Genomic DNA, 25,790 nt, shown 5'->3' with positions numbered 1-25,790 from the left:
AGAAACAGAGCTTAGTTACCTTATCAGACAGAGAAATCAGTTTTCTGCTATTGTGTTCATAAAGTGGACAGCCAGACATGTGTTTTAATTATTTAATACCACAGAGGTTGAAAATATGGAAGGAGACTTTATAAAAAAAAGAGGGAGACTATGACAAAATTCGTCATAATATTAGAATTGTAGAATACTATGAGGAAACATTTACTAACTCAGAAATAGCAAAGTCCGGTGATGGGTTAGTCAAGTGATGACAAAGTCAATCTTTATCTTTGGTAAGATAAATAAACAAAAGTTCTTAAGAGAAATCTGAACAACCCAGAAACAAAGAGGGTATTGTGCTGCTTACACGTGGACTTTAAACCCTGCCTGATAGCCCCCCTTCACCTCCCACCACGTAAAGTTTAACTCGTTCATTACATTTCCAGGAGGCTCACTGGCAGCCCCTGAACTATGCTTTTTCAACATCCCAGAGTCTGAATTTTTCTGGAGACGTCTCCAGTACTTGTAGTCCTTTCATTCTCCATTTTGCTTGAATCTCCTTTAGTAGTTTCAGCCTCTGCAGATTCAAGCAGAAAATATTCTTACCATCAGAAAACTTCCCCGATTGTGGTAGTAACAAAGGGGGGGGGGGGGGGGGGGGGGGGATTCAGATAGGACTCAAGTTAAAAATACAACCCAGGACCTTTGTGACTTTTGTCTACCTCGTCTAGACTTTGTTCTTGTTTACCAAACATAGAAAATATATAACTTTATCTTGGCGTTTTTACAGTAAGATGGCCTTGGGACAATCTGCAGAGACATTTTGACCAAGAAGCTGTAAAGGTAAGACAGCCTACATAGTGCTGAATTTAAAATTTTGGCCTGGGGCAAATTGAATAATGAGAATGGACATGATTTTAATAATCCTTTACTTAAAAAAACCCTTTAGTGCCCAATGTTCCCATCAATCTGTTCCCATATGGCTTATTACGGGAACATTGGACACTAAAGGGTTAAGACATACTTTAATAGCATAATTATATATAAAACAAGTGTAAAATATTAATTGTGAGAAAATTAAGAATTTTGCTAAATATGTACATTTGTTTCTTTTTCTTCTGCACGTTCAGGAACAGTAAGTTAAGAAAATAACACAAAATCTTTACTGTATTAACTTGAGAAAATTGTGCCAGGAGAAAAATATATAGTGACAGGTATCAAATGTAGCTTCAATTCTGTTTCTGTTCACCCTACTAACTGAAAAGACAATTATTATAAAGGAAGAAGGGGAAAGCTAGAGAACAATTTTGAAAACCTATTTAGCAGGATGAATGGTCATTTATCTGTCTGGAGTTTGTCCACCCTTTCCACGGGTACAGATACAGGTGGGGATCAACAACATATGAATTTTACCCAGGAATAAAGTAGGAAGGCTCAGAGAAGGTATTAGTAGTAGTAGAAGGGTTTGGTTGGTTGAGGGCTTGAGGCGATAATAGTGTATGTATTTTGCATTTTCAAATATGTACGTTATTTTAAAGGACAAGTATTTATTTTTTTAAAGTATTTATATACCACCTAGACATATGTGGTTGCCAATTTCTTTACAGGTACTGGCACTGTCCCTAATGGGCTCACAATCTAAGTAGTATTAGTACCCATAGAAACACTTGGTGTGAATTCTGTAGGCAAGAGCAGCGGAACACTTTTGTTACTGATTCTCCAAGCTACCTATTTGTTGATGCTGTGTGGGGCAAAACGTTGATCGGGCCATTGTCCTAGTGGCTTATCCCATTCTGCTGCCTATGTAAGAGGCTTTTATCCAGGTGGTTTTCAAATGGAAAGTATGCTAGTGCTTTCTTCAGAACTGGTGCAAAGTTCATGGGTACAGGTACCTGCAGACTTTGCAGCTATGGGGACCGTTTTGAAAATTGCACACTTAAGCATGTAACTGCAGACAGTGGCGTTCCTAGGGGGGCTGGCACCCGGGGCGGATCGCCGATTTGCAGCGCCCCCCCCCCCCGATGCAGCGCGGACCCCCTCCCCCCCCCGGCGAAAGGACACTTCCGCGAAGACCCCCCCCCCCCCGCCGGGTGCGTGCCTCCAGGGGGTTGGGGTGCCGCGCGTGCCTGTCCTCCGTTGTTCCATGCTTCTTCTCTGCCCCGGAACAGGAAATAACCTGTTCCGGGGCAGAGAAGAAGCATGGAACAACGGAGGGCAGGCGCGCGCGACACCCCCCCCCCCCGGCGGCGTGCACCCGGGGCGGACCGCCCCCACCCCCTAGGAACGCCACTGACTCCAGATTCTGTAAAGATGGGTGCCCAAATTTCCGACTAGCACACAAATGTGGGTGCACAAGTCATAGAATAGTGCCAGTTATGCATTTAACTTAATTGTTAAATTAGGTGCCAATTGATTGGCCTTAAATACCAATAATAGTCATAGTAACATAGTAGATGACGGCAGAAAAAGACCTGCATGGTCCATCCAGTCTGCCCAACAAGATAAACTCATATGTGCTACTTTATGTGTATGCGTGACCTTGATTTGTATCTGCCATTTTCAGGGCACAGACCGTAGAAGTCTGCCCCACCTCCCACCACCGGCTCTGCCACCCAATCTCCGCTAAGCTTCTGAGGATCCATTCCTTCTGAACAGGATTCCTTTATGTTTATCCCACGCATTTTTTAATTCCGTTACCCCTAAAGTAGTTCTAATTGACACTAGTTTGTAGCTACATGTGTCACTGCAGTACATAGTGCCTATATGATGTCGCGCACAACTACAAAGGGGGCATGCCCATGGGCAGTCAGGGGGTGTGTTTTGCAGTTGCGCATAAGTGATAGCATTTTTTAACTTGCATGTGCAACTGCCATCTTTAACCTTTGACATGGCATAAGCGCTCACACCTAAATTTAGGCACGCGCATACCGACTTATACCCTATTCTATAAGAATTTCACTTCCAATTTCCAATACAGAATTGGCACATAGCTCCCATATTTTTGGCGCCCTTTATAGAATCCACTCCATAATGGAGATCTTCCAATCAATGATGTGAAAATAGAATACCAGTGCTGCTGTTATTGCTCTTAACTGAGGTTCTTTTATAATTCCAATAGAGGCCAACCAAATTTCGGTTTCGGACAGGCCCGAAATGCTTTGGTTGCATTTTCAGCTGAAACCGAAACTCCCCTTGTCATACTCTCTGCCTATCAATGCCAGAGCGAATCCTCCCAGGCTGGCTGCCAACCCCCTCCCCCTCGGGAGAGAGTGGGTCCTGCTGGTCCGGCCACCCCCTGCCCCTGACCACAACCCCTTTGCCCTCTGTAAGGGGTCTGGGAAAGATCCGACTGAAAGAGTGCTGAGCCAGGGGCTTGAGGAGGAGGTATTCTTAAGGAAGGGAAAGGTTCACTCTCAGGTTCCTAGTACACGTGAGATTCACCCCCTAGTGGCTAAGAGACCGGTAAGAATATTGAGTAGGGGAAGGAACTACCATTCCCAGGATGCCTCACACCCTAGGCAAAACTTGCAGGAACTGGAGGGTGGGGAGGATGATTGAGAAATGGTCTCTGATCAAGGTGATGAGGAGCAGCTGTGGAAACCCTATGGGGAAGAGGCTATGGAGTATGATAAGATGGAGGCAGCAGAGGGGCTGGGAGAGGAGTGTATGGAGATTTCAGTTCTAGCACGGACCCAAGGGGGTAAAGTAAAAGTTTTCTTGTCTGCTACAATACCAAAATTGTTTAGGACTGGGGAAAGAAGGTTGATGCAGTGGGGAAGAAGCCTGTGGAAGATGTTAGCCTGATGTATTACCTATGAGGAAAAGGAGCATTATGGAAGAAGGGGAGGTGGGGAGAAGCGAAATTAAAACTGTTCTTGTTGAATGATTTGGGACTGTGAGAGGGAATGCACAGAGGGTGAAAATCTGGTGGAACTGACAAACTGCTGAGGCGTTAAGTAGCGTCAGAAGTAGCTGGACGCTTATTAAGACTTCCTAAGGAAATGAGCTGGACTATGTTAGGAAAGGGGAACCTATAAGGGTGTGCCCTGTGTGACCAAGGGTTAAACATAATAATACTCTAAATAATAAGAAGCCTGTGCATTTTGTTGGAGCTTGCTGTAAAATACTGAAGGGTAACTGCCATTCCGAAAGGGTGCCAGAGCCAGCGAGTACGGAGCAAGGACCGGACGGTGGTTGGAGCCTTCTAGCCAATGGTGAAGCCAGGAAAGCTAAGCAGGAGTAGCCCAGGCCCATTGCCGGAAGGGAGACCTGGTGACACCTCCCACCACCAAAAGACCCTTCCTAGGCCTACCCTTAAATTCCCTAGTTGTCTAGTGGCCTCTTCGGGCCAAGAGCAATCCTAGGGTTGCCAACTAGCCAATTTTTAAATGGCCAGGCCGGTTTCCAGAGCACTAAAACTGGCATCAGAAAAACTGGGGTTTTTTCTACCTGTCTCCCTGCCCCCACAGTCTGGCAACTATTTCTCTCTTCCCTCCCTCTCTCCCTTGAATCCAACAGCTCAGTGTACCTATCTCTTCATCCCCAGGGTCCCACAAGTTCAGAAGCATCTCTCCCTCCTCTCTTCTACCCTGTGGTCCTTCAAAAGCAATGAGTCACTGGCATCCAGAAAGACAACTACTTCCTGCTGCCTGGGACTGCTCTCTGCTGCTGTCCTTCCTCCTCTGATGCAACTTCCTGTGGATGGGGCAGCAGCAGGAAATACTACTACTAATAGCATTTATATAGCGCTACCAGACGCCGGGGCGTAGCCAGACCTCGCCGGGAGGGGGGCCAGAGCCCGAGGTGGGGGGGCACTGTTTAGCCCCCTCCCCCCCTCCCCCGCGCACCCGCTACTCCCGCCAGTTTTGGCCCCCCCCCCCCCCGACGACGACGACGACCCTCTTGAACCCCCCTCCCACCACCAACCCTCCCTCACCATCGCCGCCCGCCCCGCCGCCACATGAGGTACCTTGTTTGCTGGCGGGGGTCCCCAAAACCTGCCAGCCAAAGAGTCTGCTTCAGCGCCGGAGTTAGTAGACTCCAGCGCCTTCAATCAACAAAGTTCGTGTGAAGAAGATCAGCTGGTTTTGACGCCTTACGTCCTGCACGGGGCTACATGCACGGTGCAGGATGTAAGGCGTCAAAACCAGCTGATCTTCTTCACACGAACTTCGTTGAATGAAGGCGCCAGAGTCTACTAACTCCGGTGCTGAAGCAGACTCTTCGGCTGGCGGGGTTTGGGGACCCTCGCCAGCAAACAAGGTACCTCATGTGGCAGCGGGACGGCGGGGGAGGGTTGGTGGCGGGAGGGGGGTTCAAGAAGGTCGCGGCAGGGGGCCAGGGCCGAATCTATGGGGGCCCAGGCCCCACGTAGCTACGCCACTGCCAGACGCATGCAGCGCTGAACACTTGACATAGAGAGACAGTGTGTCTTTCTTCCTGGCAGGGCCACTGAGAGGGGGGGGGGGCAAAATTCCCTGGGTCCAGCCTCCGAGGGGGGCCCAGTACTGGCAAGCTTCTTCTTGCAGCCTTTTTCCGGGCCTGCCCTTCCCTGCTCCTGTGTGCTGCCCAGGACCCAGATGATTGCATTAGCATGATATCATGCAGGAAGCAGCTTGCTGGCACCTGGCCCGGGCCCCTCCTTGGAGGCAAAGATAGAAAGGTAAGGGGTTGTGTGGGAACAGCGGTGCGAGTGAGGGGGTGTGTGAGTGGGGGGCATGCAGTGGTCTGGTTCTGCCCTGGGCCCCCTATGTCTCTCAGCAGCCCTGCTTCCTGGATGCCGGTGACTCACTGCTTTTGGAGAACTAGAAGCAGGAGAGGGAGGGGTGCCAGATGTCAGGGGAGAGAGAATGAGATGGCAGATGTGGGGGGGAGGGGAAGAGGAGAGATGCATCTCTCCCTCTGTCTCCCTATACATGTGTGGCAATGTGTGTGTGGGGGGGGAGGGCGGCGAGAATCCAGACATATGAAAGGGGGGAGAGGGGATGAAATCAGACATGCAGAAGAGGAGAGAGGGGGAAAACCCAAACTCAGGGGGGAATCCTCCATGAAGAAATATCGGACCTCCAGGAGGGGGAGGGAGAGATGCCAGACTGGGGGGGAGGAGTTTGAGAGTAAGGGATGGAGATACTGGACCAGTGTGGGGAGGGAGAAGAAAGGGGGAGAGGTGCTGGACTCCAGGAGGGGGGGAGTACAGGGAGGAAGAGAGAGAGAGAGAGAGAGAGACAGGACCAGGGAATCAGGGAAGAGAGAGGGAGAGATGCAAAACTGGGGGAGAGGGAGGCAGGGGAGAGAGGAGAGATGCTGGCCCCATGTTGGGGTGTGTGTGTGTGAGAAGGGGAATAGAGGATAAACTGGACAATGGATGGGACAGGGACATAGAGAAAAGATGTTAGGCATGGAGGGAGCATAGGGACAGGGATGTAGAGGGACTATGCTGGACACAGAAAGAGGGATAGGGACACCGAGAGGGCAGATGGTGAACATTGGGGGAGGGTAGAGACAGGGACATAGAGGGGAGATGCTGGACAGGACGCAGTAGGGACATAGAGGGAAGATGGATGGTGCACATGGAAATGGATGAAATGTGAAATGGACAGGAGACCCTGACAAGAAAAAAGCAGAAAAGAGACATTAGGAGGGACCAAAGCAAATGTAAAAATAAAATGCTCAGACAACAGAGGTTATATATATATATATATATATATATATATATTATATATATATATATATATATATATATAGTGACTTTATTAATTGGAATATGTCAGTTTTGGCAAATGTGCTTCTCTGATATCTTACATTTCAGTTTCTATTTCTCTAGTATTCCTGTACATTCAGCACATGACTTTTAGAGATTTCCAGTTCAGTCTTTTTGTCTTCATATCACTATTACTGATTTGTGGTCTCTTGTTTCATATTTGTTGAGAGTCTACCTGTGTTTTGTACATGTGACCAAGGTGTGGTATTCTGCTAGTGTTTATTTTCTGTGTAGAGATCTGTATTAGTCTGATTTGTTCTGTATTTTCAGTAGGAAGTATATTGGTATTCTAGGGTTCTACCTTTTAATAGGTGGGGTTGTTACTATTTGAGTTCTGTACATTCTCTCTTTCGAGTCTCTGCTGCCAACAGGGAGCAAGCTGTGAAATACTTTTGGGGCCACTACAAGTGTGATGGTTGACAGACCCTGAATGAGGTGAGGTTGCCAGTGCCATCCCAGGCCATTCCAAGGCAGTGGAGGGTTAAGTGGCTTGACTAAGGCCAGAAGGGGTTATGATGCAATTACGATCTTAGGCCCTCTGATTCCCAGTCTGTTGCTCTAACCATTAGGCTAGAAAAGATACCCTGTCCAGGACATTAGTGCTGCTTTATTATGACAGGTTTTCTACAATATATAAGTCTGGAATGTGTTTGGGTTTTGCAGAGTTTGGTTACTGGAACTCTGTTTCTGTTATATAAGGTTTATGAAATAAATAATCATAGAACATATGTACATGTGGTAGTTTTTTCTCTTGAGATGCCAACCCTAGTGTGGACAGTTGGTTGTAGAGGGGCGGGAGAAGGGTACAACAGTAGGTGTTGCAAGGGACTTGGGGCATGGCATGAGGGTGGGACATGGGAGGAGCATGGGCAGAGAATGGAGCGGGGCAGGTGTTGGATTTTTCTTTGGCAAAGATTTGACAACCCTAAGTGATCCCCAGTCCCTCTTGCCCCTGCTGGTTCCTCTGTCAAAATGGCTGCTAAAGTGGTTACCGTGACAGCTTCCTGCTGGTTCCTCAGCCAAAACAGCTGCCAGGACTTCCCATGACAGAGACTGCCGCAGGAAATCCCAGAAGTCATTTTCGATTGGAACCAGCCTGGGCAGGAGCAATCCTCAGTTGCTCCTTCCCATGTCAGTTCCAATCACAAAATGGCTGCTGGCATCTCCTACGGCAGTCTCTGTCATGGGAAGTCCTGGCAGCTGTTTTGGCTGAGGAACCAGCAGGAGCAAGTGCCTAGGAATCGCTCTTATTTATTTTTTATTTTATTTATTAGGATTTATTTACCGCCTTTTTGAAGGAATTCACTCAAGGCGGTGTACAGTAAGAATAGATCAAACATGAGCAATAGGCAATTACAGCAGCTGATCAAAAAGGCTTCCTTCTGTTTCTGACGTACAACATGCAGGACGTCAGACTCACAGAACGAAGCCTTGCAGATCAGCTGATCTGCAAGGCTTCCTTCTGTGAGTCTGACGTCGGAAACAGAAGGAAGCCTTTTGCAAGCAGAAGAGGACCTCGGTTGGCGGGGCTGGGGTCCCCCACTAGCAAAGGTAGGCGATGGGGGGGGTTGGTGGCGGGAGGGGAGGTCGAGAGGGTCGGCGGTGGGGGGGGGGCAAAGTCGGCAATGGTGGGGCGGGGGGTGGGTGGGTGTCGGCAATGTGCCCCCTCACCTCGGGCTCTGGACCCCCCCTCCTGCCAACGTCTGGCTACACCCCTGGGATAAACATGTCCCGCTGCAGTATGTGCAGCCCGAGTCAATCCTTGTGTGTGTGAGTGAGACTAACAAGTTAGTTACTTCTTTCATTAAAGGCTTGGTTGAAGAGCCAAGCTTTCACCTGTTTCCTGAAGTAGAGGTAGTCTTGTGTTAAGCGGAGCCTTTCAGGCAATGCATTCCAGAGTGTGGGGGCTACACCGGAGAAGGCTCGCTTGCAGGTATCTTGCAGGAAGAGGCCACTTGACCACTAGGGCATTTAAAGGTAGGTCCGGGGAAGACCTTTCGAGTGATGGGAGGGTGGAGGGGTTGTGGTTGGGGGGGGGGGGGGGCGGATGGCCTGCCGGCCCAGTAAGACCCACCCTTTTCTGGGGGGTGGCCCTGAAGGACCCACTCTCTGCTGAGGGGGTGGCAGCCCAAGAGCACTTACTGTCTGCTAGGGGAGGGAGGAGACACTGTTTTCGGTTTTGTTTTTGGCCAAAACTGAATGGCAAGTTTCAGCTGCTGATTTGGTTTGGTTGAAACCAGGAACCCCAGTTTCGGTCGCCCTCTAAACTCCAAAACTAATAATTCTGCCCTCCAAAAATGGAAATTATTGCCCCAGCTAAGGCATGATTTAATGCACAGAGAAGCAAAGTTTTGATGTGTGAGACCAAACTAGCATTTCAGACAGACTAAATTGTAGAAATTATGATGCCTTTAGTTGATCCTGCCTCCTGCCATTTGTAGATGCTAATATACTTTTCTTTAGGCATTGGTATTACAAAGGCTGGCAAAAAGTTTTGTTAAGCTTTAAGTATATTAGCTGAACCTTCAGCGATTGAAAACTCCAGAGGAGAATCCAGCAAAATACAGAATACAGGGACTGAAAATCCTAAAGAGTACCTGGGGGCAAGATAGGAAATGATAGGGTTTTGGTTTTTTTTTTGTATCAGTACATTTGTTATTGAAAAAGTTTAAGATGTATAAACTGAACAATAAGAAAGTAATAGTGAACCAATTGCATGGCAAATGTTCACCAACACTTATGGCACTAAGAAATAGAATTATAGTTTATGAAAAAAAAAAACCCGACCATACCTTATAAAACTCCTGCCCCCCCCCCCCCCCAAACTCCTATCCTTCTCTCATTAAATACAAAATAACTCCTTCTAAGGGCACTTTCTGTTATTCCTTCAGGATGTACTGGAATTAATAACTCCCACCCCCCCCAGAACCCCCCCCCCCCCACACACACACTTCCCAACTATGGTCTTCAAATGAGTCCATTCTTCAGCTGAATGGTCATAGCAACTCTTATGTTTATCTGTAAGTTGGTGCATGTCTGCAATCAATTTCAAAACGAGAATCCAGTCTTGCAATATGGGTCCTACAGGTTGCTTCCAATGGGCTGCAATCTCACACTTAAAGGATGCCAAGCATGTTTGCCTCAATCTACACTGCCAGTTAAGTCCTCTAACCAAGTCCTAGCCCCAGTAGGCAGAACTTGGGGTCTTTCTGGATTGTGGCCCCCAATCTAGTTTTGTGAACTACTGCTTCCCAAAATTGTTGTATCTGATCATAGGTCCACCAGATATGATAAAAAGTCACTTGTTCCCTTCTACACCTCCAGCATAGGTCTGTAGCAGAAATTGGAAACATCACCTTCAACTTATCAGGAGTGAGATACCAGCAAGTGACCGTTTTCTCTAATTAAAAAGGAATGGGACTTGATATACCACCTTTCCTGTGGCTTTTTGCAACTACATTCAAAGTGGTTTACTTATACAAATACTTATTTGTACCTGGGACAATGGAGGGTTAAGTGATTTGCCCAGAGTCACAAGGAGCTGCAATGGGAATTGAACCCAGTTCCCCAGGATCAAGGTCTACTGCACTAATCACTAGGCTACTCCTCCACTTCACACATATGTATTTCCCTAAGGATATATTTCCACTTTCCAGCACTCAATTCTTCCCCCAAATCTCTTTCCCAAGCAAGCAATATAGATATAGGACCTTTTAGCTTACCTAACACTAACCACAAGTTTTCTAAATTCTTTGTGTCCTAAGGATCCCCTTTCAGCCCATCCCTTGGTAATTATGTAAATGCTTAAGCTGCAAGAAAGGAAGGAGATCCCAGGATAAAGATAGGGTATTATTAACCATTTTGATCTAATTTGCTCTTTTTGAACACAACAGGGATTGAAATGCATGTATAACTTGGATACTGACTTATGCTTTTCAGTTTGTAGTACCCATGGCCTCCACCAGAGAACTGTGCCATGTCCTTCACCCTTTGGCTTTGAAGAAGCTGGCTCAGGACTGGCTCCAGGAGGACACACCTGGCTTTGATCATGCAGGATATGTGGTCGGTGACAAGGAGAAGACTGCAGTCCTGCTCTGCAAGTCCGCTGGGGTGTTGGCAGGGGTCCCGTTCTTCAATGCAGTTTTTGAGGAGCTAGACTGCCGTGTGGAGTGGCTGCAATCTGAGGGGGTGTGGCTGGAACCTGTGATCACTGTGGCCCGAGTGATGGGTCCAGCACGACGACTGCTGCTTGGGGAGCGGGTGGCGCTGAACTGCCTGGCTCGCTGCAGTGGGATTGCTACAGCCTCTCGCAGGGTGGCAGAGATGGCCCAAGCAGCTGGATGGAGTGGGGAGGTTGCTGGGACTAGGAAGACGACACCTGGGTTCCGGCTGGTGGAAAAGTATGGCATGCTGGTGGGTGGAGTTTCCACACACCGTTTCAACCTCAGTGGGATGGTGATGTTGAAAGACAACCACATCTGCTGCACTGGGAATGTAACGCAGGTGAGGAAAGCCCAGAAGGATGCAGTCCACACTGGGTAAGGAAAACTGTGCTAGCAGGAGGGGAACACAGTATGGTGGGAAGGGATCAGTACCGAGACAGTGTGATACAGTCACAGTGGAAGGCTCCCTGTCACATAGCCCTACAGCAAGAAGGAGACCGTGGGGGTTAGGAGTCTCTTTCAGCTCTAATGAGGGAAAGAGAAATCTCTTTTAGCTCCCTGGAAGACAGAAAGGTAGAGAGATTCTTAAGACTTGGGGAAAATCCACTGTTTATTTCTGGGATAAGCAGCATAAAATGTATCGAACCTTTTCGGGATCTTGCCAGGTATTTGTGACCTGCATTGGCCAATGTTGGAAACAGAATGCTGGGCTTGATGGACCTTTGATCTGTCCCAGTGTGGCAATACTTATGTACTTATGTATTTAAGAGACTCTTTAACACTTCTGCTTCCCTCTGGTCTCCTCATAGGCAGTCCAGGATGCCAAGAAGGTAGGAGGCTTCCCCCTAAGATAGAAGTGGAGTGCTGCTCACTGGAGGAGGCTCGAGAGGCGGCACAAGCTGGAGCTGACATTGTAATGTTAGATAACTTCTGTCCACAGGTGAGTATGTGACTCTTCCTCATCCCAGAGGATCAGAAGAACAGCTTGGCTTAAAAGTAAAATTGAGAATAGATTTAGGTATTGAAACACCCAAGATTCTACATAATTCTATAGTAATTATTAGATAAGCACCTCTTTGCCCACTGTCAAGTTGCCCCTACCTACAGTGTCACCACCAGGCCCAGAAAGGACCACAGCAGCTCTAGTCATTCAGTGTGGGCCTGCAAGCCATCACCAGAGATGTTGTCTGATTATTCAGGAATGTGTCACTCATTTGAAGGTTATCGGGCTCATTTTCGAAAGAGAAGGACGTCCATCTTTCGACATAAAACGGAAGATGGACGCCCTTCTCCCAGAGACATCCAAATCGGTATAATTGAAAACCCAATTTTGGACATCTCCAACTGCAGTCTGTCGCAAGGAAGTCCAATTTTTCAAGGGGGCGTGTCAGAGGCGTAGTGAAGACGGGACTTGGGCGTGCCTAACACTTGGACGTCTTTGACCCATAATCGAAAAAAACAAGGACATCCTGACACTGACGTTTTTCACCCAGTCGTGTTTTTGTTACGAATAAGGCACAAAAGGTGCCCGAAATGACCAGATGACCACCGGAATTGGGGGTGACCTCCCGTTACTCCCCCAGTGGTCACTAACCCCCTCCCACTCTCAAAAAACATCTTTAAAATATGTCGTGCCAGCCTCAGATGTCATACTCAGATCAATGACAGCGCATGCAGGTCCCTGGAGCAGATTTTGTGGGTACTGCAGTGCACTTCAGACAGGCGGAACCAGGCCCATACCCCCCTACCTGTTACATTTGTGGAGGAAACAGCGAGCTCTCCAAAACCCACCACAAACCCACTGTACCCATATATAGGTGACCCCCTTCATCCGTAAGGGCTATGGTAGTGGTGTACAGATGTGGGTAGTGGGGTTTGGGAGCGTTTTGGGGGGCTCGGCACACAAGGTAAGGGAGCTATGTTCCTGGGAGCATTTTATGAAGTCCACTGCAGTGCCCCCTAGGGTGCCCGGTTGTGTCCTGGCATATCAGGGGGACCAGTGCACTACAAATGCTGGCTCCTCCCACCTCCAAATGGCTTGCATTTGGACGTTTTTGACATGGACATCTTTGGTTTCGAAAATCGCCGAAAGTCAGAAACGTCCATGTCTAAGGATGTCCAAATTTAAGGATTTGGACGTCTCTGACGGTATTTTCGAAACGAAAGATGGACGTCCAGCTGTTTTCGAAAATACGGTTTTCCCCTGCCCCTGGATTTGGACGTTTTGCAAGGATGTCCAAATCGCAACTTGGACGTTTCTTTCGAAAATGCCCCTCCACATCACTCTTACATTCTTTCAGGCCCTCTCTCTCACTCATCAGGGTCTAAATGCCAGTGCACTGATCCTGATCACTGTTTACTAGAGGTAAGTCTTAAGGGAGAAAAGCCAGGTGGCCCCACCAGTAGTGAGAGATTTGGCATGTAAGGACCGCTTTCGCTGCATTCCAAATTGTAAAATGATGAGTGTCTTTATTATGACTGAATATAATCTAACCAGGCAGCTGTCAGCATTTCCTTAAACAAAGGGTTAGATAGTAATCGCTTGCTAAAGGATCACTATCAGGAAGTTCTTTCTCCATTTCTATCCCTTAGTTGAAAGCTAACAGCTGCATGATCTCAAAGATTTAAATGTGCAATAGTATTGTGTTCTACAGCAAATAGAAGGCCCTTTGAAATAAGCCAGTAATCCAGGGTTTCCCAAGCCAGTCTGGTTTTTAAGATATTCACAATAATATGCATGAAATATATTTGCATGCATTATCTCCATTGTATGTAAATATACAGTGGCGTAGCAAGGGGGGCTGCCACCCGGGGCGGTTCGCCGTTGCACCCCCCCCCCCGGGTGCAGCACGATGACATCCCTCCCTCCCCCTCGGCACATCAACACCCCCCCCCCCGACCCAGTGCCTACCCTCCTCAACTCCGTCCAACCAGCTCCAGCACCCTACCTTTAAAGAAATCTCAGAAGCCGTGGCGAGGCGCAGCGCCTCGCGCCTGCATGTAAAAGAAGTGTGGATCATCTCATCGGGCCTTCCCTCACTCTGTCTGTCCCGCCCTTGCGGAAATAGGAAGTTGTGTCAGCGGAGGGCGGGACAGACAGAGTGAGGGAAGGCCCGATGAGACAATCCACACTTCTTTTACATGCAGGCGCGAGGCGCTGTGCCTCGCCTTGCCACGGCTTCCGAGATTTCTTTAAAGGTAGGGTGCTGGAGCTGGTTGGACGGAGCTGAGGGTAGACACTGGGTCTGGGGGTGTTGATGCGCCGAGGGGGGGTGTCATCGTGCTGCACCTGGGGGGGGGAGCTGGCAGGGAGCACCCCCTTGAGCTGACACCTGGGGCGGACCCCGCTCCCCCCCCTTGCTACGCCACTGCAATATATCTCATGCATATTCACTGTGAAAACTGGACTGGGTTGAGAAACTGTGTAATCTATTCTATCAGAAATGTTCTGAGTAGCTGAATGAAAGAAATTGTCCCATTCACTTGTTTGGTTTTCTCTACATTTGCAACATAAATTTAATTCTTTCCTGCAATACAAAATTGCTTTTGCTTCAGCAGTGTGGCTAAACTGTATATATGATTTGTCTCATTCTGTAAGCACACAGTTAAACTTTCCTCCTTCACAAATCAAATTAGTAATATGCAACTTTAGGGATTTAAGAGTTTATGAAAAATTCAGGGGAGCCATCAGTAGGAATATCTAGATTAATTAGCGCATGGAACTCTCAAGCTATATGTGCTGCAACAAAGCAAATCAAAAATTGTGTCAGCACAAATGAACAGTGGCTACCCCTCTTGTTTCAATTTCAGATGTTCTGAAGGAGTCAAGCGTGTGTCTGTAGAAAGACAATAGAAGGCTTCTCTCAGTGGCTGAAGACAGGCTGCCTTTGGCCAGGACTTGGGTTTTGCCTCTGCCATGTCCCATCTCCTCTGATGCAATTTCCTGTGGGCGAGATGCAGCAGAGGGAAGACCCAGGGCCTGAGCAAAGACAAGCTGTCTTCAAGTTGCTGCTACTGCTACCAACAACAACTCACACACAGTTTACAGGATTATGGGAGTGGGGGGGGGGGGGGGGGGGGGGAGGGGGAAGAGGAGAAGGAGCAATGCTAGACCTCTTGGGGAGAGGGGTGCGGAGGGAGAGATTGAGGTGGGGAGAGAAATGCTGGATCTGTGGGGGTGGAGGGAGGGTGTGAAGCAATGTGGGGGGGGGCACCAATGCATTTTAGCTCAGGGCACCACAATTCCTTGAACTGACATAGCTTACCTGGATCTCTCACATTTCCCCCTCCCCCCCGCCCCAGGGCCGCAGAGAGGGGGAGGGCCCGGGCCTCCAGGGGGGCCGGCGCCGCATGCCCATAGCTCCGCCACTCCGTCCCTCCCCCTCCGAGTTCCAGGGCCCGCCCATCGTCCCTCTCGAGTTCCAGGGCCCACCCGTTGTCCGTCCCTTTCACCCGAGTTCCAGGGCCCGCCTTCCATCCCTCCCTCGTCCCTCCCTCCATCCGAATCATGTCAAAAGCGATCTTCTTGTTCTTACCTGACCTTGTGGTTACGGCGCGAGCAGCACGCAGTGAAAAGCGTGCAGGCTGCGCTTCAGCCTTCCTTTGTCTGTCTCTCAGCTGAGGTCCCGCCCTCATTTCCTGTTTCTGTAAGGGCGGGACCTCAGCTGAGAGACAGACAAAGGAAGGCTGAAGCGCGAGCCTGCACGCTTTTCACTGTGTGCTGCTCGCGCTGTAACCACGAAGTAAGAAGATCGCTTTTGACATTTGGACGGAGGGAGGGGGGGCTTTGTTCTCGGAGGGAGGGAGGGGGGCCTTGGATCTCGGAGAAGGGAGGGCGGGAGGGGGGCCTTGGGTCTCTAAGGGAGGGCTTGGATCTCAGAGGGAGGGGGGAGGGGAGCCTTGGATCTCTGAGGGAGGGAGGGAGGGCTTGGATCTCTGAGGGAGGGAGGGCTTGGATCTCAGAGGGAGGGAGGGGGGCCTTGGATCTCTGAGGGAGGGAGGGCTTGGATCTCAGAGGGAGGGAGGGGGGCCTTGGATCTCGGAGGGAGGGGAGGACAGGGGGAGAAAGAACATATCGCTGGACAGGAGGGGAGAGAAGAGATTGCTGGACAAGAGGGGAAGGCAGGCAGGGGGAGAGAGAAGAGATTGCTGGACAAGAGGGGAGGGCAGGGGGGAGAGAGATCACTGGATAAGAGGGTAGGGGCATGGGGGAGAGAGAAGAGATCGCTGAATAGGAGGGCAGGGGGAGAGGAGAATTGCTGGACAGGAGGGGAGGGCAGGGGAGAGAGGAGAATTGCTGAACATGGATGGATGAGTGGAGGGGGCAGGGGAGAGAGGAAATTTACTGGATATAGGTGGATGGAGGAGAGGGAAGTCAGGAAGGAGATGCACGGATGGAGGTGAGGGAAGAGAGGAGAAATGCTGGACATGGATGGAGTGGAGGGCAGGGAAGAGAGAAGAAATGTTGGACAAGGATGAAGGGAAGGAAAGACAAAGGAAGGAGATGCACACAGATGGAGGGGAATGGGAGAGAGGAGAAATGCTGGACATAGATGGAGGGGAGGGAAGACAGGAAGTACATGCACATGGATGGAGGGGAGTGAGGAGAAATGCTCATGGATGGAGGGGAAATTGCTGAATTTAAAGGGCTGGATCGGAACACTTTCAGGGCAGATGCTGAAACTGGAGGAATGATAGGGACAGGGCTACAGATGGTAGACAGGACGCATAAGGACACAGGAGGATGGTGGACATGGTGAGAGAAAAAAATATCAAATGGAAAGAAGACACTGCATAAAACAGAAGACACTGTGGGACCAAAGCGAATAGAAAACTCATGATCAGACAACAAAGGTAGAAAAAAGTATTTTATTCAGAATTTTTTATGTCAGCTTTTGGAAATGTGTATCTGTGATGTTTTTCATGTAAGTTTCAATTTTTCTAGTATTGCTGCATGCTGAGTCTGACTTCTTCAGGTAACTTTCTACTTCAGTTATTTTGCCTTCATATTTTTTTTTATTCTAGTTCCTTGTGTCATATCTGTTGCATGTGTTTTTCATGTGTGATAAGGTACAGTATTCTGCTAGTGTGTAGTATTTGCAGCCCCTTTTTGTTTTGTTTTTCATTAGGTTGTGTACTGGTGTTTTAGAGCCCGGTGTAATTATAGTGCTGCCTTTCCATGCATAAGGTTGTAGCTCATCCTGTCCTTGGAATTAGTGCTGTTATGGTTTGGTAAGGTATGAGTGGGTTTTTGCACAAGTTTGTGTATAGTGTTTTGCAGTGGACAGATTGTGTTTGACCTTACTGAAAGTAGCACCAAACATCAGAAAAAGTGTAGAGCCTAAATCATGACACAATACCTCTTGAAGGATTTACATATAGTGCAGGGGCCCGGCCTGGTGGCGGGTTGAGGGGGAAGCAGCCGTGACCTCGGGGGGGGGGGGGGGGGGGGGGGGCAGGGGCGGCCTTGTCCCGGGCCCGGCCCAGTCTCGGCGACCCTGCCCTGCCCTTACACAATTTCTCTCTCTGTCTCTCATTCCTCTGCACAGAACCATCACTTAGACTCTCTCTTTCTGGTTACTCCACCCCCATCCTCACCCAGTTTCCTCTTTCATCCTCCCCCTCACCCTGCCTAATTCTGTCCACATCCATCCTGTCTCTCTCTGTCTCTGCTCATGCTTGTATCCTGCCTTTTTGCAGTCTTTCTTTCTTCCTGGCAGATGCAACCTCCCTTTCATCCCCACCAGTCCCAGCCCCTCATTCTCCATCTTGGCCAGCCAGCAGACTTGAGCTAGGTCATCTTCTGCCTAAGCGGCATTGCGATTTCTACCACCAAAGAAACTAAGTTCTTCTATCACTGCACATGTGACTCTATCCCATTAGGTTTCAGACAGGTAGTGCAAGAACTCTAGTTCAAGTCTTGCAGTTTTGAGTTTGCAGAACTTGAGACCGTGAGACTAGGACCAGAATTCCTGCACCACACTGCACGGAACAGTTTTAAACCTAATGAGAGCTGTGTAGCTCACATGTAGCAGAGAGCTTTGTTTCTTTGGCAGGGGCAAGTACCAATCAATTCAGACTTAAAAAAAAGGAAAACCCTTGGGGACACAAAATCCAAGATTCCAAGGTGCAGTTTTCAGATGCCTTGGTGACCTGGTGCGTGGGATTTGCCAGGCTCTGTTTTTAAGTATTTAAATATCTCTATCATAATCTCCCCTCTTCCTCCTTTCCTCTAATGTATACGTATTTAGTCTGACCTCATATGACTTTTTGTAGCTTTTATGTTTTATCTGGACCACCTTTAGCCTTTTGGAGTTATGGTCTAGAACAGAGGCCATGGAACATCTTTTTTTCTTGGTGAGACCAAACAAACCAAGCTATGTCTCTGCTTGGTTGCTAATACTGCAGGGGTCAAAAGATTGGTTGAGCCGTGGCCCTGTGGCCCACTCCATTCCAGTGCCTGTACTCTAGAACGTAATGTATTCTGATGTCAAACTAGTGCTATATACTAAGGCATTTCACTTCCTTTTTTCTATTCGTTCTGTCTTCCTCTAGCTCCAACTGCTCCCTTATCACACTGTTTTGCTATCTTGGGCGTGCACCAAATCCTAAATTACCCTCAGGTGGGTGTGCTAGCCTGGTAGTAGCCTTGTTTTGGCATGCCCTGGCCCCTGCACACCAATAGAGGCCCATCGCGCCTTTGTAAAAGGGCCCTTTGGTAATTTTACTAGTGGTTATGCTGTTAACAAAATTGTAAGTTTTATGTGAAACTGTACCTGCTGTACACCACCTTGGTTGAATCTCTTCATTATTATTATTAACATTGTATAGCGCTACCAGACGCACGCAGCGCTGAACACCTGACATAGAGAGACAGTCCCTGCTCAATAGAGCTTTCAATCTAAAATAATACAGACAGACAAGACAATTAAGGGCGAGGAAGTATGGCTGAGAAGGAACAAGGGTGAGACAAGTGAGTAGTAGCTAGGAGCCAAAAGCAGTGGTGAAAAGGCAGTTAATAAATCCCAATAAATAACTCTTGAGATCATCAGATTTGTTACTTCAGTGGTACACATCAGGCACTAGGGGTACCAACATTTTGACAGAGAAAATCCCAACATCCACCTGCCCTGCTCTATGTCCTGCCCCGCCCCATGCCACACTTACTGTTGCACTCTTTCCCCACACCCACTTCCACCCCTACAACCAAACTGTCTGCACTAGGGTTGCCATCTCAGAAGAAAACAAATTGCTACATGATCTATGATTATTTTACAAATTTTACTAACAGAAACAGGCTAATTTTTTATGAATATGGAATTCAGGTAAACCAAGCACTATATAGCAAGTATATTTTTCCAACTTTTTATTAATTTATAACACACATACCACAGAGGAAACTCACTGCTACACCTTGACAAGGGAAGTACAAGATTAAGTGGTATATTAGTTCTATGAACCACATCTCACACCAGTTAATACACAATAAAGAACAGGATCCGAGAAGATCAGAGGATCCCACTAAACAGGGGACCAAGTGGAGATGGAAGATACCAAAATGTGGAAGTTCTGCATACCAAATCCATATGCTCAATTTAAATAGGCTGCTCAGAAGGTACTGGTGGTTGTGCAGTGTAAGCTATTATTAGTCTAACAGTTAGAAAGAAGCAGCCATGGCTAAAAACTAGATCTGATGGACCTTAATCATAACACCACTAACTCCCAGGGCTCAAAGAGCAACAACCTTATCTGTGAAAACAGTGCTATAAATAGTACACCAGACCCTAAAACACAAGGTACACCTATTGAGAATAAACAAGACTTATATAATCTCCCCACAGAAACCACATACTAGCAGAATATCGCACCTTGGTCTCATAAAAAACAGAGACCCTCAACAAATATGAAACAATGGACCACAGATTAATAACAGTGATATGAAGGCAAAAAACTCAACTGGAACCTCAAGAAGTCAGACTCTGCATATGCAACACAATAAATACTTTACTAGAGAAACAGAAACTGAAATGCAGATCCATATTTCCAAAAACTGACATATTCCAAATAAAATACCTTTTTTTACCTTTGTTGGCTGAGCATTACATTTTTTATTTCAAATAGTTTGTTACAAGAACAATAAAGAAAAATGTGAAAGCAAAAAATACAAACTAAGCATTGTCCTCTTCATTTACTTTGGTACTAGTGTCTCTTTTTTTTTTTTTTACTAAACTGCTTTCCAGGATCTCTGGTCCATTTTAAATTTTTTCTCTTGTCTACCATCCATCTTCCCTCTGTACCCCTATCTGTCCTGTGCAGCATCTCCCCCCCCCCCCCCGCCGTGTTCCTGACCCTATCCTCTCCCATCTCAGCATATACTCTCAATGTCCCTATCCTCCCCTATATCCAGCATCTTCCCCATATACTAATGTCACCCTTTTCCAGCATTGTCCCTCTTGTGTCCCTAATCCCCTCCCGTTTTCCAGTGTTGCCCCTCCGTATCCCTTTCCCTGTGCTCTCTCCATGCCCAGCATCTCTCCCCTGAGTCCCTGTTCCCCCTTACTCCTGCACACCCCACCCTGGGGCCAGAATATCTCCTTTCTCCCCTGCCCACCTTCTTATACTCTGTCATCTTTCCTTCCCTCCATGGATCCAATGTCTCTCACCCTCTCTATCCCTCCAAACCAGTCTATTCTCTTTCTCTTCTCCTGTCTCACTCCCCCAGATCAACTATTCAGAATTTTTTTAATTTGTCTGTTTTTAGATTGTTGGTCAGTTTTGATACTTTCAAAACTAGACTATTACAACTCTATATTAATTGCACAAAGTTGCTGAAGTCTAAATTACAACAAGTACAGAATGCAGGAGAAACAACTATTTTTGCATCAGACAAATATGATCACGTTACTCCTTTGTTATTCTGTCTGCATTTGCTACCATTAGAAGCAAGATTTCAATGACCTATCAAGCATTGTATGGATCTACCCCTGCTTCTTTAGGCATTCACCTTGCTTTTATAAATGATTTTATTCTAGATCTACTATAAATCAATTTTTATTAAAGTTTCTCTCATTTCACCGTGTAAAGACAAAGAGGATTTTTTCAATCCACTTTTCCGTATCAGGCTGCACAGTTTTGGAATTCTCTTCCTTCTTTTAAGAATTTGTGATTACCTTCAGTTTAAGAAAGCCTTTAAGACATTCCTTTTTAAGAAATGTTAATAATTTGTGGTAACTGAGGTTTTTTGTTTTTTTTTTTTGGGGGGGGGGGGGGGGGTTGGAAAGTATTGTATAATTTGGTGTAAATAATATTATAATTCCTGATGTTTCTTCAGTTTTTCTCTGTTGTTACCCGCAGTGAACTTTGTGGTGTTTTGTGGGTTATAAGACTGTATAATAATAATCCCTCCTCTGCTCTCCCCCTTCCCCTGTCTGGTTTCTCTTCTCCACCCCCCCCCCCCCCCCCCCCCAACCAGCAGATCCAGCATCTTTCCCTCTCCCTCCTCTGCCCTTGGCAGATTCAACATCTTTTTCTCTCAGCAAATCCATCATCTCTCCTCCTCCCTGGTGATGCCAGCATCATTTGGGTCCCTCTCCCCTCTCCATCAAGCAGATACAGCATTTTCCCTTCTCCTTTCCTCTAGGAAGACACAACATCTCTTCCTCTCCTTAGCCCAATTCTGCATTTCTCCCTCTCTCTCCCTCCCCCCTATGAGTTCAGCTTTTCTTAAGCCCCTCCCTCTCCTAGGTTCATCCAACATTTCTCCTGCTGCCTTTCATTCCCCCAGGGCCATCCACTGTCCATGGGGCAATCCAGTATTTCTCCTGCTGTCTCTCCTTTTCTCACTCCCCTGGGCCCATCCTGCATCTATCCCACTGTCTCTCCCTCTCTTCCCCAGATCCATCCAGCATCTCTGCGTCTTCCCTCCCTCCCCCCCAGAGCTGAAATGATGCCTTGATATTCAACAGCTTGCTGAATTTGAAGGCATTGTTTCAGCACGGGAGGGGGGGAGGAGGAGAGGGAGAGATGCTAAATGGACCCAGGGAAGTGAGGGAGAGGCAGTGGGAGAGATGCTGGATGGGCCCAGGGAAGTGAGAGAGAGGCAGCGGGAGAGATACTGAATGGACCTGGAGAATGGAGGGAGAGATGTCAGTTTTGGGGACAAAAACATAGATTCTCTATTGCCAGTTTTGAGGGTCTACTAGCAGCTGGCCTGGCTGAAAACCAGCCAGTGGGCACCCTATCAGGCTCTCACCCCTCTACTGCCTTGCATTTTGGAACCCATATTTCTCTATTAACCCATCTTTAATATTATATAATAATATATGAAAATGAAAGAAACCTTCTTCTGTCCTTGGTCACCGGTCTGTGGAATCCCTCAGGGTTCTCCACTATCACCCATATTGTTTAATGTAATGATGTCACCACTGGGTAACAGACTAGAAGCAGGATTCAAAACATTTATATATGCTGATGTTACCATATACATAACCTTAAAAAGAACATTCAAGACATCTTACAAAAGGCAAAACTTGGCTTGAATTTGATGGAAACCTGGCCCTCAGAATCCAAACTAAAGCTAAGTAAAGAAAAAACTAAATTCATGGTCATTACCAACCTATTTGACCAAAATGACTACAACAGTTTCACAATTGACAACACTTTATTCCCCACTGACAGTAATCTGAAAATTCTAGGTATAATTATAGACTAACATTTGATACTCAAGTTTCCTCAGTAATTACAAAATCTTTCAGGTCTCTTTGGAAACTAAAAAGGATCAGACCCTATTTCTCATCAGAAGCATTCAGACTATTGGTACAATCATTAACGTTGTCCCAATTTGATTATTGTAATGCCATATATGCTGGCTGTAAGGAGTACCTGTTGAAAAAAACTCCAAACAGCCCAGGTTTTATATACGAAATCTCTCATTTTGAAAGTGCCTCCCTTTTATTAATCAAATTACACTGGCTTCCCATCAAAGTGAGAATTGCCTTCAAATTATGTACCTTTATCTTTCAAATCCTAAATGGCACAGCTCCAGACTATATGGTACCATTAATAAACTTACCTCAAAGAGGCAAGAAACTATCCCAGACTATACCTCCCAAATTGCAAAAAAAGTGATCTACAAAACTGTCCACTCTGCAGACTTCACCAGTGGCGTAGCGAGGTCGGCTGACACCCGGGGCAGGTCGCCGCTGCGCACCCCCCTCTCGGGTGCAGCACGGCGCACCCCCCCCGGAGTGCATTATTACCACTGGCGCTCCGCCCTGCCGAGTGCACGTCGTCGCTGGGAGCTGCGTCGGCTCCGTTGGTTCGCTGCTCTCTTTGCCCCGAAACAGGAAGTAACCTGTTCCGGGATAGAGAGAGCAGGTAACCAGCGGCGCTGACACCCCCCAGCGGCGTGCACCCGGGGCGGACCACCCCACCGCCCCCCCTTCCTACGCCACTGGACTTCACTTACCTAGCAACCAAATGGTGGAACTCCTTACCACTCAAAGTAAGAAATATATAGGAACATACTAGATTCCGCAAAATCCTCAAAACGATCCTATTCAATCAAACCTTCACAAAGAACAACCATAGCGCAAACAACTAATTATTACCTGAATTGGTTATTACCCTATTTACCATTAACCTTTTCGCTTCATGTACAATTTCTCATTCATAATAGATTTTCTAAATGTTAGCTATCCCAGTATGTTTATGATATTGCATTGTAAAATTGGATTCTTACAACAAATTACTTTCTTATGCATTATTCTTTGTTATGTGTCCTATACTGTTTATTGTAAGCTACATTGAACTCAAACTTGTTTGGGATAATATGGGATATAAATGTCATAAATAAATAATACGATGATATCAAATATGACTGTAAGACTGATTCCTTTCTGTCTGTTTCTCTTTTTGTTCTATGTTCCTCTTTGTCACTTTCTCTGGTGCAGGCTCTTCATACTGTGGCGCAGGCTCTGAAATCGGAATTCCCTCGGTTGGTGGTGGAGGCCAGTGGAGGGGTGACAGAGCAGAATGTTTCACAGTTCTTTGGCCCCCACATAGATGTAGTCTCGCTCGGTTCCCTCACCCAATCCTTCAGTGCGGTGGATTACTCCCTGAAGATTTTCAGGGTCCCCAGGGATGCCAACAATTTCAACAACAACAACAATGTCAGCACCAGTTCAACAGCAGGGGCCATGTCCTCCTCATCTTCTGCTACTGGAACCCTCCCTTGCTCCCGGAAGGCATAACTTTGCATTCTGATACTAGAGCTTGTGAAGAGCAGCTGAGTCTTGAGAGCTGTCCAGAGATGATTTTCTTGGGGCAGGTTTTTGATGTGTAGGGAACAGCCTGTCTCCTCCTTTAGTGAAGAGGTGTGAAGAAGCACAAGGACTTTTGTGGCTGAAGTACAGTGAGGGCTGTTGTTGATCTTTTCTTCATTTTGCATAAATTAAATCTTCCCCTTTCATTTTTGAGAATCACTCTCTTCATCTTCATTGTTTTGTCTCTCTCTCTCTCACTCTTATCCATTTTTTTTCTTTATCTCTGAGGGCCCTGTATACTAAGCCACGCTTAAGGCACGCACACTTTTTAGCACGTGTTAATGCTAGAGACACCCATAGGAATATAGTGGGTGTCTTTATCGTTAGTGCGCGCTAATTTTTAGCGCACTAAAATGCGTCTACAGCGTGGCTTAGTAAACAGGGTCCTGAATCTCTCTCACTCTGTTTTTAACTGTTATTTTTTTCTGTTCTGATTGAATAAATGGAAAAGAGCATAAGGGTTGTCTACTAAATAAAATATGTTTGTTGTTCTTACTCCTGAATAAATGGAGGCATAACTCGGGAGCAGTGAAATAAGTACCAGGCATTTATGATTACAGGGGCGGACTGACCATCCGGGCAGGGCCCAGAGGATCTGTCCAGTTGCCCGCTGCCACACACTGCAAACCCCCCCCCCCCCCCCCAGGCCTACCTTGATGGGATCTGGTGGTCTAGTGACCTCTGTGTGTGGGGGGGCAGGAAAAATCAACATTCTTTTCTGCCTGTTGCCACTATACTGCCTGGCGCCGCTGTGTTTTAAAAATGGCTGCCGAGACTCCCTGTGGCAGTCTCGCGAGACTACCGTGGGAAGTCTTGGCCGCCATTTTGAAAACATGGCGGCGCTGGGTAGAATAGTGGTAGTGAGCAGGAAAGAGTGGGGTGTTTTCCTGCTCCTGAAGAAGCCACTAGACCACCAGGGCCCTTCAAAGTAGGACCATGAAGGACCCACTGAGGCTCAGGGGACTGTGGTGTGTGAGAGGGAACCAGCGCGGTTGTGGGGGGGCCCAGATCACTCTCAGTCCATTCCTGTATGATTGTTATCTGTTTAAAAAGATGTTAAATTAGTTCCTGGTACGGCTATGTAGGGCTTGACTTAAGTCATCAGACTGTGATGGTTTTGAGCACCTAGCCACATTCTCCTGAAGGTGTTGTTTTAGTGGTATCAGAGCACAGCTTGATCATCAGAGGCAGGCTATAAATAAATCAATAATACAAATAAATTAATCATAGACAAGCTTTATCCCCCTGTTTACTAAGTCATGTGGCAGTGCCAACACAGCTCATTCAAAGTGAATGGACTGTGTCGGCATTAGCGCACGGCTTAGTAAACAAGGGTTTATATTGCAAATTAAGGGGTCCTTTTACTAAGCTGCAATAAAAATAGGCCTTAGCAACTCATACATGTTTTTTTCCACTCACTAAGGCCATTTTTACTGCAGCCATAAAAATGCCTTTTTGCAATTTTTTGCATTAATGGCCATTTGCTAATGTTGTCTGTAGCACGCAGTTTTTTTTTAATTACCGCATGAGCACTTACCCATTTAAGGGCTCTTACGCGTCTGGAAA

At 47.1% G+C, this 25,790-nt stretch overlaps 1 protein-coding gene across 1 annotated transcript; it reads left to right on the top strand.

Moving 5' to 3' along the window:
• The first annotated feature begins 77 nt into the window (after window positions 1-77).
• Window positions 78-24,845, top strand: LOC115474980 (nicotinate-nucleotide pyrophosphorylase [carboxylating]-like). Its single transcript, XM_030210719.1, is given in 6 exon segments — window positions 78-272; window positions 770-822; window positions 10,679-11,242; window positions 11,712-11,745; window positions 11,748-11,842; window positions 23,853-24,845. Coding segments are annotated over 6 exon segments (1,071 nt in total). The 5' UTR covers window positions 78-247; the 3' UTR covers window positions 24,153-24,845.
• Window positions 24,846-25,790: the final 945 nt, after the last annotated feature.

Source organism: Microcaecilia unicolor, chromosome 7, assembly GCF_901765095.1.
Source record: "Microcaecilia unicolor chromosome 7, aMicUni1.1, whole genome shotgun sequence".
In the NCBI taxonomy this organism is placed as follows: domain Eukaryota; kingdom Metazoa; phylum Chordata; class Amphibia; order Gymnophiona; family Siphonopidae; genus Microcaecilia; species Microcaecilia unicolor.
Note: the sequence above shows the minus strand (reverse complement) of the source record. Positions and strands in the feature narration are given on the sequence as shown.